At 51.5% G+C, this 15,862-nt stretch overlaps 1 protein-coding gene across 4 annotated transcripts in view; it reads left to right on the top strand.

The window, feature by feature from the left end:
* The window catches only part of PBX4 (PBX homeobox 4), a 59,902-nt gene that overhangs the window by 36,306 nt on the left and 7,734 nt on the right, over positions 1-15,862 (top strand). For all 4 annotated transcript variants that reach the window (XR_010125078.1, XM_054465096.2, XM_063658807.1 and 1 more), the window contains exons 3-5: positions 12,683-12,930; positions 13,217-13,407; positions 13,933-14,068. Coding sequence is in view for 3 of the 4 variants with exons in the window: in XM_054465096.2 (XP_054321071.2) it covers positions 12,683-12,930; positions 13,217-13,407; positions 13,933-14,068 (575 nt within the window). In the remaining variant the exon portion in view is untranslated. The remainder of the gene's footprint in view (positions 1-12,682; positions 12,931-13,216; positions 13,408-13,932; positions 14,069-15,862) is intronic.

Genomic DNA, 15,862 nt, shown 5'->3' with positions numbered 1-15,862 from the left:
CACTCAGCGACTGGGCTCTCCTGGATTTCCCTCGGTGTCCGCATCGTTCCACCATCAATGGCCCACCAGCGTCTATTGGTGTGTTCTTCTGCTGGTGTGTTCTTCTCAACGTCCAGCTGCTTGTGTGTGTCTGCTTAAGGTCTCAGGCTTATTTGGGCACAAGATGTGGGGTGTGGCAGGCCAAAAGGCAACTCTTTGGCCACAAAAACAGAAATGCTTGTTCTTACTTAGGTCCGAGGGCACAGGCCCGAGGGTGGAGCCCTCGCCAGGGACCCCGCCCTTCTCTACCCAGCACTTCCCTGCCCCACTCCCATATCACTGGGAAGCTAGATTGGAGCTGAGAGGTGAGAGGAGCAAGCAGCAGCAGGGTTTGGGGGGTGGGAGGTGCCAGGAGCAAATGAGGCCAGATCCCAAAGGTAGGGGGCCTTGGGTTCTTATGGAAGAGTCCTGCTGGCCTTCTGCCTTCACTGTGTTGGGCTCCCCAACCTCCTGCTGGAGCCACCCCATGATGTCCTTCACATCCCAGGGCACTCTCCTGGGGAATCGGGCGGTACCACTTCCTCCATGGGCCTCTCACAGCCAGTCTCATCTCCTGCTGCTCAGAGCACCACCCAGCCACTTGGAAGCCCCTGCCTATTCCCACACTGTCACCTTGCATCTTGGCAGGAACACCTTCCTTGGCCAATAACCTTGTCCAGTCCCTCAGCTCCCAAAGCCAATGGCAGCACCGCATGGCCTGGGTTCCCGCAGCCTTCCTGACACCTCTGGGCTGGCATTCTTGGGGTTGGACAGGCCTGCTTCCCACCAAACAGGTCTCCCAAAGCGAGCAGGTCGCTCCTCCTGCAGCGTGGCCTTTGTCTCCCCTTCCTTGTTTGGTGTCATGGCATTTTCTCCACTGGAAGCGCTAGAGCGGGCGCTCTTCCCTCTGTCATCACTTCCCTGACACAGGAACGCGGAACGCCGGATCCTTCCAAGTGGCAGTGCCGCCACCACCCGAAAGACAGTAATGACGCAGAGGGGAAGCAGGCATCCTACAGATGTGTGCGAGGAAATAGGTTTACTCTCAATTCTGGACTGTTCCACCCCAGCTCTTATGGGCCCTGAGAGTTTGGATCTGGGACTGTGGTGGTTCAGAGGCTCATCAGAGCTTCCAGCAGCAGCTCAGGCTCAGCCTTCAGGCCCCTCCAGCCTCAGGCAGGGTTTTGGCCACCCCAGCATGGTGGCCATGTAAAACAGAAGCAAGATGAACTACTGGGGAAAAGAAAGGAAAAATAAAACAGACATACAAGTCAGTAAGGCCAAAAGTTGTGTTAAATTCAATAGACATCAAATTACTCTGTCAAATTGCAATACATTTCCACGTGCAGATGCTGGTGTCTGTGCTTGCCTCGCTGTAGGCAGGTAACAGGTGTGGGCAGGCCCAGAGGACAGATCACCTTTCTAGGAGTCCTACTCTAAACAAGGTAAAATCTGGTCGGGCGTAGTGGTTCATGCCTGTAATCCGAGTACTTTGGGAGGCCAAGTCAGGAGAATCACTTGAATCCAGGAGTTCAAGACCAGCCTGGGCAACATGGCAAAACCTCGTATCTACAAAAAATATAAAAATTAGCTGGGCAGGGTGGCGCATGCCTGTAGTCCCCGGCTACTCAGAAGGCTGAGGCGGGAGGATCACTTGAGCCCAGGAAGTCAAGGCTGCAGCATGCCACTGCACTCCTGCCTGAGTGACCTTCCCAATAGCTGGTGTTTTTTATTTTAAGCAGTTGGGGTCTAAGTACAGAAGGTTATTTACCACCTGCCTCCGCTATCCCTGTCCTCCAAAATCAGAGGCCTTGTTTAGGGAGGAAACACCCTCACAACAAATGAAAGTGGCTCCTGGTGAGCACCTTGCCAGAATGCCTTGTAGAACTCATGTCCTTATTACCTTTGGCTCTTTGACTACAAGATAAGCTGGAGCTGATGGAGGTTGAGCTCTCATTCTGAAAATCGGGACAGGAAAGTTAACCTCAGCTCAGGTCCCAGTTACTACGCTGGGTCCCACCAGCAGAACTGTGGCCAGTGGCCCTGTTCTTTCTAAAGGTCACTGGTCAGGAGGCCAGTAGCACAGGAGACCCCGGTAGCAGCAGCAAGACCCTGGTTCTTATCCCCCCAGGGCAAGCAGCAGCCACTTGTCATCCTCAAAGCTCAGGCCCAGCACTCAGTAGGTGCCCAGTAAGTGACTGAAAAAGCCTCGAAAGGTTTCTAGAAAGCAGGAAGTCCCCATGTTTTCTCCTTTATGTCAATTCTCACCTGTGCAGAGTCACCGGCACTGTCAGTTCCAGACTCGGTGGGTGGGCCCGAGGGCAGGTGGACATGTTTGTCCGTGCCTGCGCCTGTGTGATCAGAGCAAGCTGTGACTCAGGTCCGCACACTAGACTTGGGCTTTCTGTCACCAAAGGACTCCTCAGAGAGAGATTCGGCCGCCTCTCACCAGGCGTCAACCCTCTGTCCCAGATTCCACAGTTTAATCCGTCTCCAACGCTCATTCCGGCTGTGGATGGTGGGGGGAGATGGGGAGGAGGCTCAGCCTCCACGATCGATTGATTGGCACAGGAGGCCCTGCCTCTGCTTTTGAGGGGCCAGCTTCTTGCTGATTTGAGACAGCAGGGAGTGCGTGAGGTGAGTGTTTTGCTTAGTCCCATACCCTGATGGGCTCTGGGCCAGGCCTGCAGTTCTATGTAATTCCATCCAGTCAGTTGCCTGGGGCAGCTCCATTCACAAATGGGGCCTGCAGCCAGCGGAGTGACCACTGACAGCCACATGATTGGAAAGTGGCAGACCCAAGGGGTCAGTCAGGGCATCTGATTTAATCCATGGGTTAGTCTTCTCCCTATGGGGCTGGGGTCCCAGAGATGGCTCCCACTTGCTGTGGGAAGGAGGCAGGAGCACAGCCTGCTGCCAAGTGAGAGCACTGCTGAGTGGGTGCGGGGGCAGGTGAGCAGCTTGGGGAAGTCAGGGCAAAGGAGGGTCCCCTCTGAGCCTTTTGCTTTTCCCCACATCTTTGTTCCTGGGGAGAAAAATTAAAGCAACTTGGGGTTATGTGACTGTCTTAGTCTACTCAGGCCACCCTAACAAAATGCCACAGACTGGGTGATTTTTTTTTTTTTTTTGAGACGGAGTCTCACTCTGTTGCCAGGCTGGAGTGGCTTAATCCCGGCTCACTGCAACCTCCGCCTCCCGGGTTTAAGCGATTCTCCTGCCTCAGCCTCCTGAATAGCTGAGATTACAGGCACGCACCACAACGCCCAGCTAATTTTTGTATTTTTAGTAGAGATGGGGTTTCACCATGTTGGCCAGGATGGTCTCGATCTATTGACCTTGTGATCCACCCGCCTTGGCCTCCCAAAGTGCTGGGATTACAGGTGTGAGCCACCACGCCCGGCCCAGACTGGGTGGTTTACAAAACAGAAATGTATTTCTCACAGTTCTGGGGCCTAGAAAGTCCCAGACGAAGGTGCTGGCCAGATAGAGTTCATTATGAGGTCTTTTCTCTTGGCTTGTAGGCGGCTGCCATCTTACTGTGAGCTCACATGACCTCTTTGGGAAAGCGAGCTCCCTGGGGTCTCTGCCCATCAGGACATTAATCCTATCAGATCAGAGCCACATCCTTATGACCTCATTTAACCTTAATTGCCTCCTAAAAGCCTCACCTCCAAATAGTCACGTTGGGAGTTAGGGCTTCAACATGTGAATTTGGAGGTGACACAAACATTCGGCTCACAGCATTGCCATATTGTTTCTTAGAAAAACATAATCCCGATTTTATGTCATTGTTTGATTTACTGGAGTTTCTGTCACACACAGTAAGTTAGGAACAGAAGGAAACCTGGCAGTTTGAGGAGGGGGATACCTTTGTCTTAGGTCTGTTTCCCCATGTGAGTGCCTCCGACAGATGGTATCCCTGAACCGAGCTTCTGGTACCTCCAGCCTCCCTGCCTGCCAGTCAAGGGCCCTGGGGGAGCTGAGGAGCACAGCTGAGAAACTCTGGAACAGTCACCGGAACTGAGCTTGCTGTAATTGATGGTAACGCATGTCTAATGACCATAATTAGGCCAGCAGCAGTGTACGGGGAGCACAAAGGCACGGTGCTGAGGGAGCTGTTGTAGGCGCCACCCAAGCGGCAGCTGGCAGGGCAGATGTCCCCAGCATGGACTGATGGTGGCAACCAAGGCACAGCGGTTCTCCTTGGTAACTTAGCTTTTTAAGTTTTGCTTTTGCTTATAACACATATACAGCAAAAATGCATATTTTTTTTTTTGAGATGGAGTCTTGCTCTGTTTCCCAGGCTGGAGTGCAGTGGCATGATCTTGGCTTACTACAACCTCCACCTCCTGGGTTCAGGCAGTTCTCCTGCCTCAGCCTCCCAAGTAGCTGAGATTACAGCCTTGTGCCATCACACCCAGCTAATTTTTTTTTTTTTTTTTTTTTTTAGTAGAGATGGGTTTTCACCATGTTGGCCAGGCTAGTCTCGAACTCCTGGCCTCAAGTGATCCACCTGCCTCGGCCTCCCAAAGTGCTAGAATTATAGGCGTGAGCCACTGCGCCCAGCCTCAAAAGCATAATCTTTTTTTTTTTTTTTAATTATTATTTTTTTAGATGGAGTCTCTCTCTGTCGCCAGGCTGGAGTGCAGTGGCACGATGTCAGCTCACTGCAACCTCTGCCTCACAGTTCCAAGCGATTCCCCTCCCTCAGCCTCCCAAGTAGTGGGGACTACAGGCGTGCGCCACCACGCTTGGCTAATTTTTGTATTTTTAGTAGAGACAGGGTTTCACTGTGTCGGCCAGGATGGTCTCGACCTCTTGACCTCAAGATCCGCCTGCCTCCCAAAGTGCTGGGATTACAGGCGTGAGCCACCAAGCCCAGCCAAAAATGTGTAATCTTAAAGAAATAAGGCTTATCACATCTGATTGCCTCATAATGGCACCCTCAAGAGACTCACAGGTGACACCACAGGGCCCGAGGGTGACAGTTATGCTGTCTGTGCCCAAACTCGTGCACATCTGCACCCTTCTGGTTGCCCACGATTACAAACACTGTGCCTCCTGTAAATACATCTTTGTTTGTAGGTGTCAGTACCCCTGTAGGATAAATTCCAGGTACAGAATGGGAATTTGGAGATTAAAAATTATGCACTTTTTCAAGGTTAACCAGTATCTCAAAACTCTTCTCCAGAAATACTGTACAATGCATATCCCGTGAAGAGTAAATGGAAAGGCACAGGTGTTCTCACTTTAATTTGAGAGTTTTTTTTTTTTTTTTGACATGGAGTCTCGCTCTGTTTCCCAGGTTGGAGTGCAGTGGCACGATCTTGGCCCACTGCAGCCTCAGCCTCCGGAGTAGCTGGGATTACAGGCGTGCACCACCATGCTCAGCTAATTTTTGTATTTTTAGTAGAGATGGTGTTTCACCATGTTTGCCAGGCTGGTCTTGAACTTTTGACCTTAGGTGACTCGCCCGCCTCAGCCTCTCACTGTAATTTGAGAGTTTTAATTGGAGAACAGTAAGTCCTGTGGGTTTTGGTATATATTTTTAAAATCCTCGGGCCAGGTGTGGTGGCTCACAACCATAATCCCAAGCACTTCGGGAGGCCAAGGTGGAGGCTCGCTTGAGGACAGGAGTTTGAGACCAGCCTGGGCAACATAGTGAGACCCCATCTCTACAAAAATAAAAAAATTTGCCAGGTGTGGTGGCATGTGTATAGTTCCAACTACTCAGGAAGCTGAGGCAGGAGGATCGTTTGACCCCAGCAGGTCGAGCTTACAGAAAGCTATGATGACGCTACTATATTCCACCCTAGGCAACAAAGACAGACCCCAAAAGTAATAAATACAATAAAAATCCTCAACACTTAGTGTGGTACCTGGCTTGTGATGGGCTCCCAGATGTTTGTTGTTGGATAAGTAAATGATTTAAAAAAAAAATTTTTTTTTTTTTTGGCCAGGTGCGGTGGCTCACGCCTGTAATCCCAGCACTTTGGTAGGCCAAGGTGCGTGGATCACGAGGTCAGGAGCTCGAGACCATCCTGGCCAACATGGTGAAAACCCGTCTCTACTAAATATACAAAAATTAGCTGGGCATGGTGGCGTGTGCCTGTAATCCCAGCCACTTGGGAGGCTGAGGCAGGAGAATCGCTTGAACCAAGGAGTTGGAGGTTGCAGTGAGCCGAGATCGTGCCACTGCACTCCAGCCTGGCAACAGAGCAAGACTTTGTCTCAAGAAAAAAAAAAAAATTTTTTTTTAGAGACAGGATCTCACCATGTTGCCCAGGCTGGTCTTGAACTCCAGAGGTCAAGCAATCCTACCACCTCAGCCTCCTAAAGTGCTGGGATTATAGATATAAGCCACCTCGCCCGGCCCCTAAATACATAAATGAATGAATGAAAGAATGCCACATATTCTGCAGCAGCCCTGCATTTCACACCCACGTGAACACACTCTCATTACACTGCATGTGCCAACATCGACCATGCTCCTTTCCCTGCTTCAATTGGGCCTGTAATGGAAGGTGTGGAGGTGGCTTTCCTCGCCCTGGCTGTCAGAGCATGCTGAGGTCCTGTGTGGAGGGACTGAGTCCTGTGTATCCTCCGCCCACACATGACGCCTGGCCACGACCTCCACAGGTGCTCAGGAAGGAACTGCTGAACAAGATTCAGGGGCACGTGGGACATCTGTGCTTGTCAGAGGCCGTGCAAGGCTCCGCGAGGGAACAGTTCCAAAGGCAGGTCCAGAAAGATGTTAGAGGCTGGGTTTCTTTTGAACGAAAGAGCGGCATGATGTGTTTGAAGAGGGCTGGCCTGCAGGTGTGCATGAGGGATGGAGGGGGAGAGACTTTCCTCCACAGGTCACAAAGGGCAGGAGAGGGTTAGCACAGTAGGGGCCCAGGGAGGGATAAGTGGAAAGTTGATTGTTAGGCGGAATCAATAGGATTTGAAAACAGAGGGACCACAGAGAGGACAATCATTGTCTGTTTTGAGCCAGGAGAGATTAGCAGGAGAGGGGAGGGTCATTATGAGGAATAGGCAAACACAGGCTAATTCTGGGAGCGGCCTTTACCTGGCTGTCCGAGGGTGTCCACTTGTTGTGACTGTCACCCAGATCTGTAAGGCCCAGATTATAGGCACAGCACCCCATGAGCATCATTCCAAGTGGGCTGTCCTCGCTCATGGTGCTGGCAGTGGGAGGAACTAAAACAGACAGCTGGAGCTTCTTTTTTTTTTTTGAGACGGAGTCTCGCTCTGTCGCCCAGGCTGGAGTGCAGTGGCTCAATCTTGGCTCACTGCAAGCTCCGCCTCCCGGGTTCACGCCATTCTGCTGCCTCAGCCTCCCGAGTAGCTGGGACTACAGGCACCCGCCACCACGCCTGGCTAATTATTTTTTTTATATTTTTGTTAGAGACGGGGTTTCACCGTGTTAGCCAGGATGGTGGAGCTTCTTGAAGATAAAGTAAGATTATTAGAAAATTGAGTCTCCAGGCTGGGCATGGTGGCTCACGCCTGTAATCCCAGCACTTTGGGAGGCCAAGGTGGGTGGGTCACCTGAAGTTAGGAGTTCGAGACCAGCCTGTTCAACATGGTGAAACCCCATCTCTACTAAAAATACAAAAGTTGTAATCAATAAACGATTTAATTCTCTTGAAAAAAACAAAAACAAAAATTAGCCAGGCATCGTGGCGCATGCTTGTAACCCCAGCTACTCGGGAGGCTGAGGTAGAAGACTCGCTTGAACCCAGGAGGTGGAGGCTGCAGTCAGCTGAGATCCCACCACTGCACTTGAGCCTGGGCGACAGAGAGAGACTCTGTCTTTAAAAAAAAAAAAAGAAAAAAAAGGAAAATTGGGCCACGAAACTGGAAGGCTGGCTGCCAGCTAATAAAAGGGACACTTTTCCTTCAGCCATTTCAGAAAGAGCCTCAGTGCAGCCCAAAGAGACTGAGTGAGCCGGTGGGGAGGGACCTTGAGTGTGAGGTGGTGGGAACCTGCAGTTCAGCCTGGCACTCAGGGAGAGGGGGTGTTTTCTGAAGCTCTGAGGCCAAGGGCCGCAGTGGCCACGGGCTGCAGGGAGCTGGCACCAAGTATAGCCTGTAGTGTCTGCTTAAATAAGTACGTGGAGGCAGAGGAGGGCGTCTTTGAAGAGACAGGGTCAAGCTTGAGTGATATGCACAAAAGCAGTTTGAGGAATATCCACTCTGATATAGTTCAGCCTCCCAAGGGGACGTATCCTGATGCCCTCATTCCTGGTGATGATTTTTCATAGACTTGGTGATAGAAATTTTAGAAACAGGCCAGGTGCGGCGGCTCACGCTTGTAATCCCAGCACTTTGGGAGGCCGAGGCAGGTGGATCGCTTGAGCTCAGGAGTTCGAGACTAACCTGGGGAACATGGTGAAACCCCGTATCTGCTAAAAATACAAAAATTATCTGGGTGTGAGGCTGGGTGTGGTGACTCACGCCTGTAATCCCAGCACATTGGGAGGCCAAGGCAGGTGGATCACTTGAGGTCAGGAGTTTGAGATTAGCCTGGCCAACATGGTGAAACCCTGTTTCTACTAAAAATACAAAAATTAGCCAGGCATGGTGGCGAGCGCCTGTAATCCCAGCTACTCAGGAGACTGAGGCAGAAGAATTGCTTGAACCCGGGAGGCGGAGGTTGCAGTGAGCCAAGATTGCGCCATTGCACTCCAGCCTGGGAGACAGAGCAAGACTCCATCTCAGAAAAAAAAACAAAAAAAAGAAAATAGAGTTGCTGGCGGCTTTATTTTATGGTTCTATCATAATTTACTTAACCAATCTCATGGATTAGCTACTTTGGCTGTTTCTATTATAGTTTATGTTCTTATTATCAAATTAGACAAATTTATGGCTAGTTTGCATGACTAATTTGTGCCGTGGACGTTCACTGCCTGGGTACTTGTGGTTAAGTCTCTGCATGTCTGCAACTTTGTGCCGCCATCTATTCTACCTTGAAAGTGTAACAGGGTGTGTGGATTCTTCTTGCAATCTTCCCATTTTTCTCATATTGCTTTTTCCAATTTTAATCGAGTAAGAAACAGTTTTGGAGAAGGTGGGACACTATCCTATATATATATGTGTGTATATATATATGTGTGTATGTGTGTGTGTGTGTGTGTGTGTGTGTGTGTATATATATACATTTTTTTTTTTTGGAGATGGAGTTTTACTCTTGTTGCCCAGGCTGGAGTACAGTGGTGTGATCTCGGCTCACCGCAACCTCCACCTCCCGGGTTCAAGCGATTCTCCTGCCTCAGCCTCCCGAGTAGCTAGGATTACAGGCATGTGCCATCATGCCCGGCTAATTTTCTATTTTTAGTAGAGATCGGGTTTCTCCATGTTGGTCAGGCTGGTCTTGAACCCCTGACCTCAGGTGATCCACCCGCCTTGGCCTCCCAAAGCGCTGGGATTACAGGCATGAGCCACTGCGCCTGGCCGACACTGTCCTATATTAAGCACCAGGTTTGTGTGGGGAAAAGCAAGAGAGATCAGATTGTTAATATGTCTGTATAGAAAGAAGTAGACATGAGACTCCATTTTGTTCTGTATTAAGAAAAATTCTTCCGCCTTGAGATGCTGTTAATCTGTGACCTTACCCCCAACCCCGTGCTCTCTAAAACATGTGGTGTGTCAAACTCAAGGTTAAATGGATTAAGGGTTGTGCAAGATGTGCTTTGTTAAACAAATGCTTGAAGGCAGCATGCTCCTTAAGAGTCATCACCACTCCCTAATCTCAAGTACCCAGGGACACAAAAACTGCGGAAGGCGGAAGGCCGCAGGGACCTCTGCCTAGGAAAGCCAGGTATTGTCCAAGGTTTCTCCCCATGTGATAGTCTGAAATATGGCCTCGTGGGAAGGGAAAGACCTGACCGTCCCCCAGCCTGACACCCGTAAAGGGTCTGTGCTGAGGAGGATTAGTATAAGAGGAAGGCATACCTCTTGCAGTTGAGACAAGACAAAGGCATCTGTCTCCTGCCTGTCCCTGGGCAATGGAATGTCTCGGTATAAAACCCGATTGTACGTTCCATCTACTGAGATAGGGAAAAACTGCCTTAGGGCTGGAGGTGAGACATGTGGGCGGCAGTACTGCTTAACAAAGCATTGAAATGTTTATGTCTATGCATTTCTAAAGCACAGCGCTTGATTCTTTACCTTGTCTATGATGCAAAGGCCTTTGTTCACGTGTTTGTCTGCTGACCCTCTCCCCACTATTGTCTTGTGACCATGACACATCCCCCTCTCTGAAGAACACCGATAAGTAATCAATAAATACTAAGGGAACTCAGAAGCCAGTGGGATCCTCCATCTGCTGAACGCTGGTCCCCTGGGTCCCCTTATTTCTTTCTCTTCACTTTGTGTCTTTTCCTTTTCCAAGTCTCTCGTTCCACCCAACGAGAAACACCCACAGCTGTGAAGGGGCGACCCACCCCCTTCAGGTTTGTGGTCAGTCCTTGGATCTGGTTGCTAATTTTTTTTGTCTTTTGTTCAAAATCCTGGTTTATAAAATCTGTTGCATGTGTGCTTAATAAACTAGCACTAAGTGTTGAAGTAGAAATCTCTTTTTTTTTTTTTTTTTTTGAGACGGAGTCTCGCCCTTGTCACCCAGCCTGGAGTGCAATGGCGTGATCTCGGCTCACTGCAACCTCCATCTCCCGGGTTCAAGCGATTCACCTGCCTCAGCCTCCCAAGTAGCTGGGATTACAGACACCCAACACCATGCCCGGCTAATTTTGTATTTTTAGTAGAGATGGGGTTTCTCCACGTTGGCTGGGCTGGTCTCGAACTCCCGACCTCAGGTGATCCGCCCATCTTGGCCTCCCAAAGTGTTGGGATTACAGGCATGAGCCACCGCGCCCAGCCTGAAGTGGAACTCTCTAAGGAAAATTCTTACAAGGATATCGCTTGAGTTCCTTCAGTTTTGACTAGTGAGTTTTTGACAGAAAAGGTTCATCTGTTATGTAGGGAATAAGAAAGGGATACTTGTAAATGACTAAATATATGATATAATCAAACAGAATTGTCATCTGAGCACTAATTCGGTTAGTAGCTGACCGTATTAAGATAGCCTGATTCTGGCCCGGCACGGTGGGTCATGCCTGTGATCCCAGCACTTTGGGAGGCCAAGGCAGGCGGATTATGAGGTCAGGAGCTCGAGACCAGCCTGGCCAACATAGTGAAACCTTGTCTCTACTAAAAATACAAAAATTAGCCGGGCATGGTGGCGCGCACCTGTAGTCCCAGCTACTCAGGAGGCTGAGGCAGGAGAATCACTTGAACCCGGGAGGCAGAGGTTGCAGTGAGCGGAGACCATGCCATTGTACTCCAGCCTGGGTGACAGAATGAGATTCCATCTCAAAAAAAAAAGCCTGATTCTAAGAGAACACTTTTTTTTTTTTTTTTTTTTTTTGAGACGGGGTCTCTCTATCCCCCAGGCTAGAGTGCAGTAGCAAGATCTCAGCTCACTGCATCCTCTGCCTCCCAGGTTCAAGCAATTCTCCTGCCTCAGCCTCCCTAGTAGCTGGGATTACAGGCAGGCGCCACCACGCTTGGCTAATTTTTGTATTTTTAGTAGAGATGGGGTTTCACCGTGTTGGCCAGGCTGATCTCGAACTCCTGACCTCAAGTGATCCGCCCGCCTTAGCCTCCTAAAGTGCTAGGATTACAGGCGTGAGCCACTGTGCCCGGCCATGAAGCCACCTTTTCACCCAGCACCACCTGCATGAGCTGCAGCTCCAGGCTTTTTACTTGGGAGAATGCGGCGCCATTGGCTGTGCTGCCCACGGCGGAATCTGGGAATGACCCTGGAGTCTTCCCTTCTCTGACACCCGTGTCCCGGGGCATGAATCCTGGGGGTTCTCTGACTGCCCTGTAGCTGACCTGCAGACCCCACAGCTGTGTATACCTTGACGGTGGCTGCCCTTTGACTGCTTCCCCTGCAGTCCAGCCCTGCCCCTATGCAGGTCCCGTCTCTGCAGAGCTGGGACGGCATTTCCAAATTGTAGTACCCATTATCTTGTTTCTCTGCTTAAAATCTTTCAGTGGGTTATTTCATCTTTTCTGGCCCTTTCTTATCAGGCTTTTCCTCTCCAGTTTTATAACAGCACCCCCACCCCGACACACACATACCCCATGCACCAGCTACAGCAGGCCTACAGCTGCACAGTCCTGGGCGCAGGCCAGCCACGCTGCCGATGCCAGCCTGCCACTTGCCTTTATCAGTATGCAGCATCTCGGGTGCCCCCTCTTCCCCAGCACTTCTTGAGACTCGGTTCAGAGGTTCAGGTGTCCCCAGCAACAGGCACCTGCCTGGCCCTGCTGCGTGCACACAGCTGTGACCAAGGTTTGCCCTCATGGGCTATGCCAAACTGTGACCTGTCTCTCCCTGATCCTCCCCAGACTATGCTCTAAGGATGGCACTTGGACCCATGTCTTAGCGGGGTGCTCAGTGTCCATCATCCAATTTGGTGATAGCGGGGTGCTCAGTGTCCATCATCCAATTTGGTGATAAAGTGGAGTATTCCTTTCTCCCGAAGGGTTCTATGCAAAAATCTTCAGACATAACACCAGTGCTCACGTTTTCTCACGGTTTGTTTTCTCTCCAGAAAATGAATTGCGATTTGTCCCCATCTCTCTTATCTAGTGGTAAGCATTCGTGGCATTCAGGACGAAGATCCCCCTGACGCCCAGCTCCTGAGGCTGGATAACATGCTGCTGGCTGAGGGCGTGTGCAGGCCCGAGAAGAGAGGAAGAGGAAGAGCGGTGGCCAGGGCCGGCACAGCAACACCAGGTGGCTGTCCAAATGACAATAGCATTGAGCACTCTGACTACAGGGCCAAGCTGTCCCAGATCCGACAGATTTACCACTCTGAGCTAGAGAAATATGAACAGGTGATCTTTCTGCATGGAAGAGTTTCTGTCATGTGAATGCGCATTTGTCAAAGCAAAACACGGAACGCTAACCACCTTTCTTTCGTGGCGCAGAACAGGGAGTCCATGCAGTTGGTCGCTGCAGAGGTGGCCGATTGTTACTGAAAGCCCTTTCCATTTACTTAACAGTCACCCGCCGGTGTGTGAGCTACAGGGGGTGGCAGGCGGCCGCTCCGCTGTGGAACCTGCTGCCCTGTGCCACCCTGCTGCCTAGTCACAGGCCGGCGTGTCTGTGCTCCCACCCCAGGCCTGTCGTGAGTTCACCACGCACGTCACCAACCTCCTCCAGGAGCAGAGCAGGATGAGGCCCGTCTCCCCTAAGGAGATTGAGCGCGTGGTTGGCGCCATTCACGGCAAGTTCAGCGCCATCCAGATGCAGTTGAAGCAGAGCACCTGTGAGGCGGTGATGACCCTGCGCTCGCAGCTGCTCGATGCCAGGTCAGGGCCTGTACGCACCCAAAACCTCAAGGGCTGGCTCTGAGGGACTGGAGGGAAGTAGTGCTGGCTTGGGTTGAAGACAGCCCTGGAGGCTGTGTCCGCAGTCACGGTTGGAGGCCTCACAGCCTCTTGGGAAGAAGGCCTGAAGTATTGCTGTTTTCATTTTTATTTTATTTTGTTTGTATTTATTTATTTATTTGAGACTGAGTCTCACTCTGGTGCCCAGGCTGGAGTACAGTGGTGCGATCTCCACTCACTGCAACCTCCACTTCCCGGGTTCAAGCGATTCTCCTGCTTCAGCCTCCCGAGTAGCTGGGATTACAGGTGCCCGCCACCATGCCCAGCTAATTTTTGTGTTTTTAGTAGAGGCGGGGTTTCACTATGTTGACCAGGCTGGTCTCAAACTCCTGACCTCAAGTGATTGCTGTTTTCAGAACTACTGGAAAATCATACTCAGAACTAGAGGTGGGGGTGGTACTGGAGTCCCAGCATATTAACACCTACTAAGGCTGGCTGTTTTTGCAGGCGCAAGCGGCGGAATTTCAGCAAGCAGGCGACGGAAGTGCTGAATGAGTATTTTTACTCCCATCTGAACAACCCTTACCCCAGCGAAGAAGCCAAAGAAGAGCTGGCCAGGAAGGGCGGCATCACCGTCTCCCAGGTGACGTTCTCTCCTGCCACACCTTGCCATGCCTGGGAGGAGTGGATGACTATGTCCCATGAGGACACCCAGGGAAGTTTGTTAAATGTGTGCAGAGGCCAGGCATGGCTGCTGGAATCCGAGCACTTTGGGAGGATGAGGTAGGAGGGTCGCTTGAGGCCAGGAGTTCGAGACCAGCCTGGGCAACATAGTGAGACACTGTCTCTACAAAAAATTTAAAAAATTAGCCGGGCTTGGTGGTGTGCACCTGTGGTCTCAGCTCCTTGGGATGCTAGGTGGAAGGATCACTTGAGCCCAGGAGGGTGAGGCTGCAGTGAGCTATGATGGTGCCACTGCATTCCAGCCTGGGTGAGAGAGTGAGATGCTATCTCTGAAAAACAAAAAAAAGTGTGGAACAGGAGCCAAGTCTCCAGGCTCTGAGTCAGCCAGGCCAGCCCAGATCCAGGCTCTGCATTACAAATGTGGGACTCCAGCGCTCTCCCTGTTCATCTGTGAGGCACGGGTGCAAGTGTACCCACAGAGGGACCTGGGGACTTCCTGAGGGATGCAGATGGAATGCGAGGTCCCAGAGGTGATGCTGTGGAGTGTGAGCTCCCTGAGGGACACAGATGGAGTGTGAGCTCCCTGAGGGTTACAGACAGAGTGTTAACTCCCTGAGGGATACAGACGGAGCGTGAGCTCCCTGAGGGATACAGATGGAGTGTGAGCTCCCTGAGGGATACAGATGGAGTGTGAGCACCCTGAGGGATACAGATGGAGTGTGAGCTCGCTGAGGGATACAGATGGAGTGTGAGCGCCCTGAGGGATACAGATGGAGTGTGAGCTCCCTGAGGGATACAGATGGAGTGTGAGCTCCTTGAGGGATACAGATGGAGTGTGAGTTCCCTGAGGTGATTGAGGTGGAGTGTGAGCTCCCTGAGGGATACAGATGGGGTGTGAGCTCCCTGAGGGATACAGATGGAGTGTGAGCTCCCTGAGGGATACAGATGGAATGTGAGCTCCCTGAGGGATACAGATGGAGTGTGAGTTCCCTGAGGTAATTGAGGTGGAGTGTGAGCTCCCTGAGGGATACAGATGGAGTGTGAGCTCCCTGAGAGATACAGATGGAGTGTGAGCTGCCTGAGGGATACAGGTGGGGTGTGAGCTCCCTGAGGGATATAGATGGAGTATGAGCTCCCTGAGGTGATTGAGATGGAGTGTGAGTTCCCCGGGGGATGCTGTGGAGTGTGAGCTCCCTGAGGTGACGTGGTAGAGAGTGTGAGCTCCCTAACTCTATAGCCTGGTAGGCAGCCACCAGTGTCCTCTGTGGAACTGGGGGTGAAGGAGGGAGACACTAAGACCAAGAGGCTAAGAAACATTTCCGAAGGTTTTAACATGGGAACGGTAAGTCCAGGCAGCCTACGGCAGCGAGCCAGGTCCGGGCCATACCCCCGCGGCAGCATGAGTGTGTGGAACAGGGCCTGGGTGCCGCCCTCTCACCCGGGCAGGCACAGCCCCACAGCCTCTATGGCAGCAGGAATGGCAGGTGCTGACCCACAGCATGGCTTGCTGCTTGTCACCACAGCCCTCCCTACTTTGCAGTTGGAGGGGCTGAGTTTCTCGTCCTTCACCACTATGCTCTGCCCCAACCCAGGCTAAGTCCAGTCAAGTCTCTGTGACAGAGAGCAGTTGGAACCCCTCGGGGTCACTCAGGCAGCAAAACATCCTGGGGTCATAGTCACATCTCACTTTGCTCATCGGGATCTGCTGTGGTGTCAGAAACAAGGCCAGAGCTGGAGCAAGGGGCCGCGCCTC

This window comes from Pongo pygmaeus, chromosome 20 (assembly GCF_028885625.2).
Source record: "Pongo pygmaeus isolate AG05252 chromosome 20, NHGRI_mPonPyg2-v2.0_pri, whole genome shotgun sequence".
NCBI lineage: Eukaryota > Metazoa > Chordata > Mammalia > Primates > Hominidae > Pongo > Pongo pygmaeus.
This window is presented reverse-complemented; position numbering and strand designations above follow the sequence as displayed.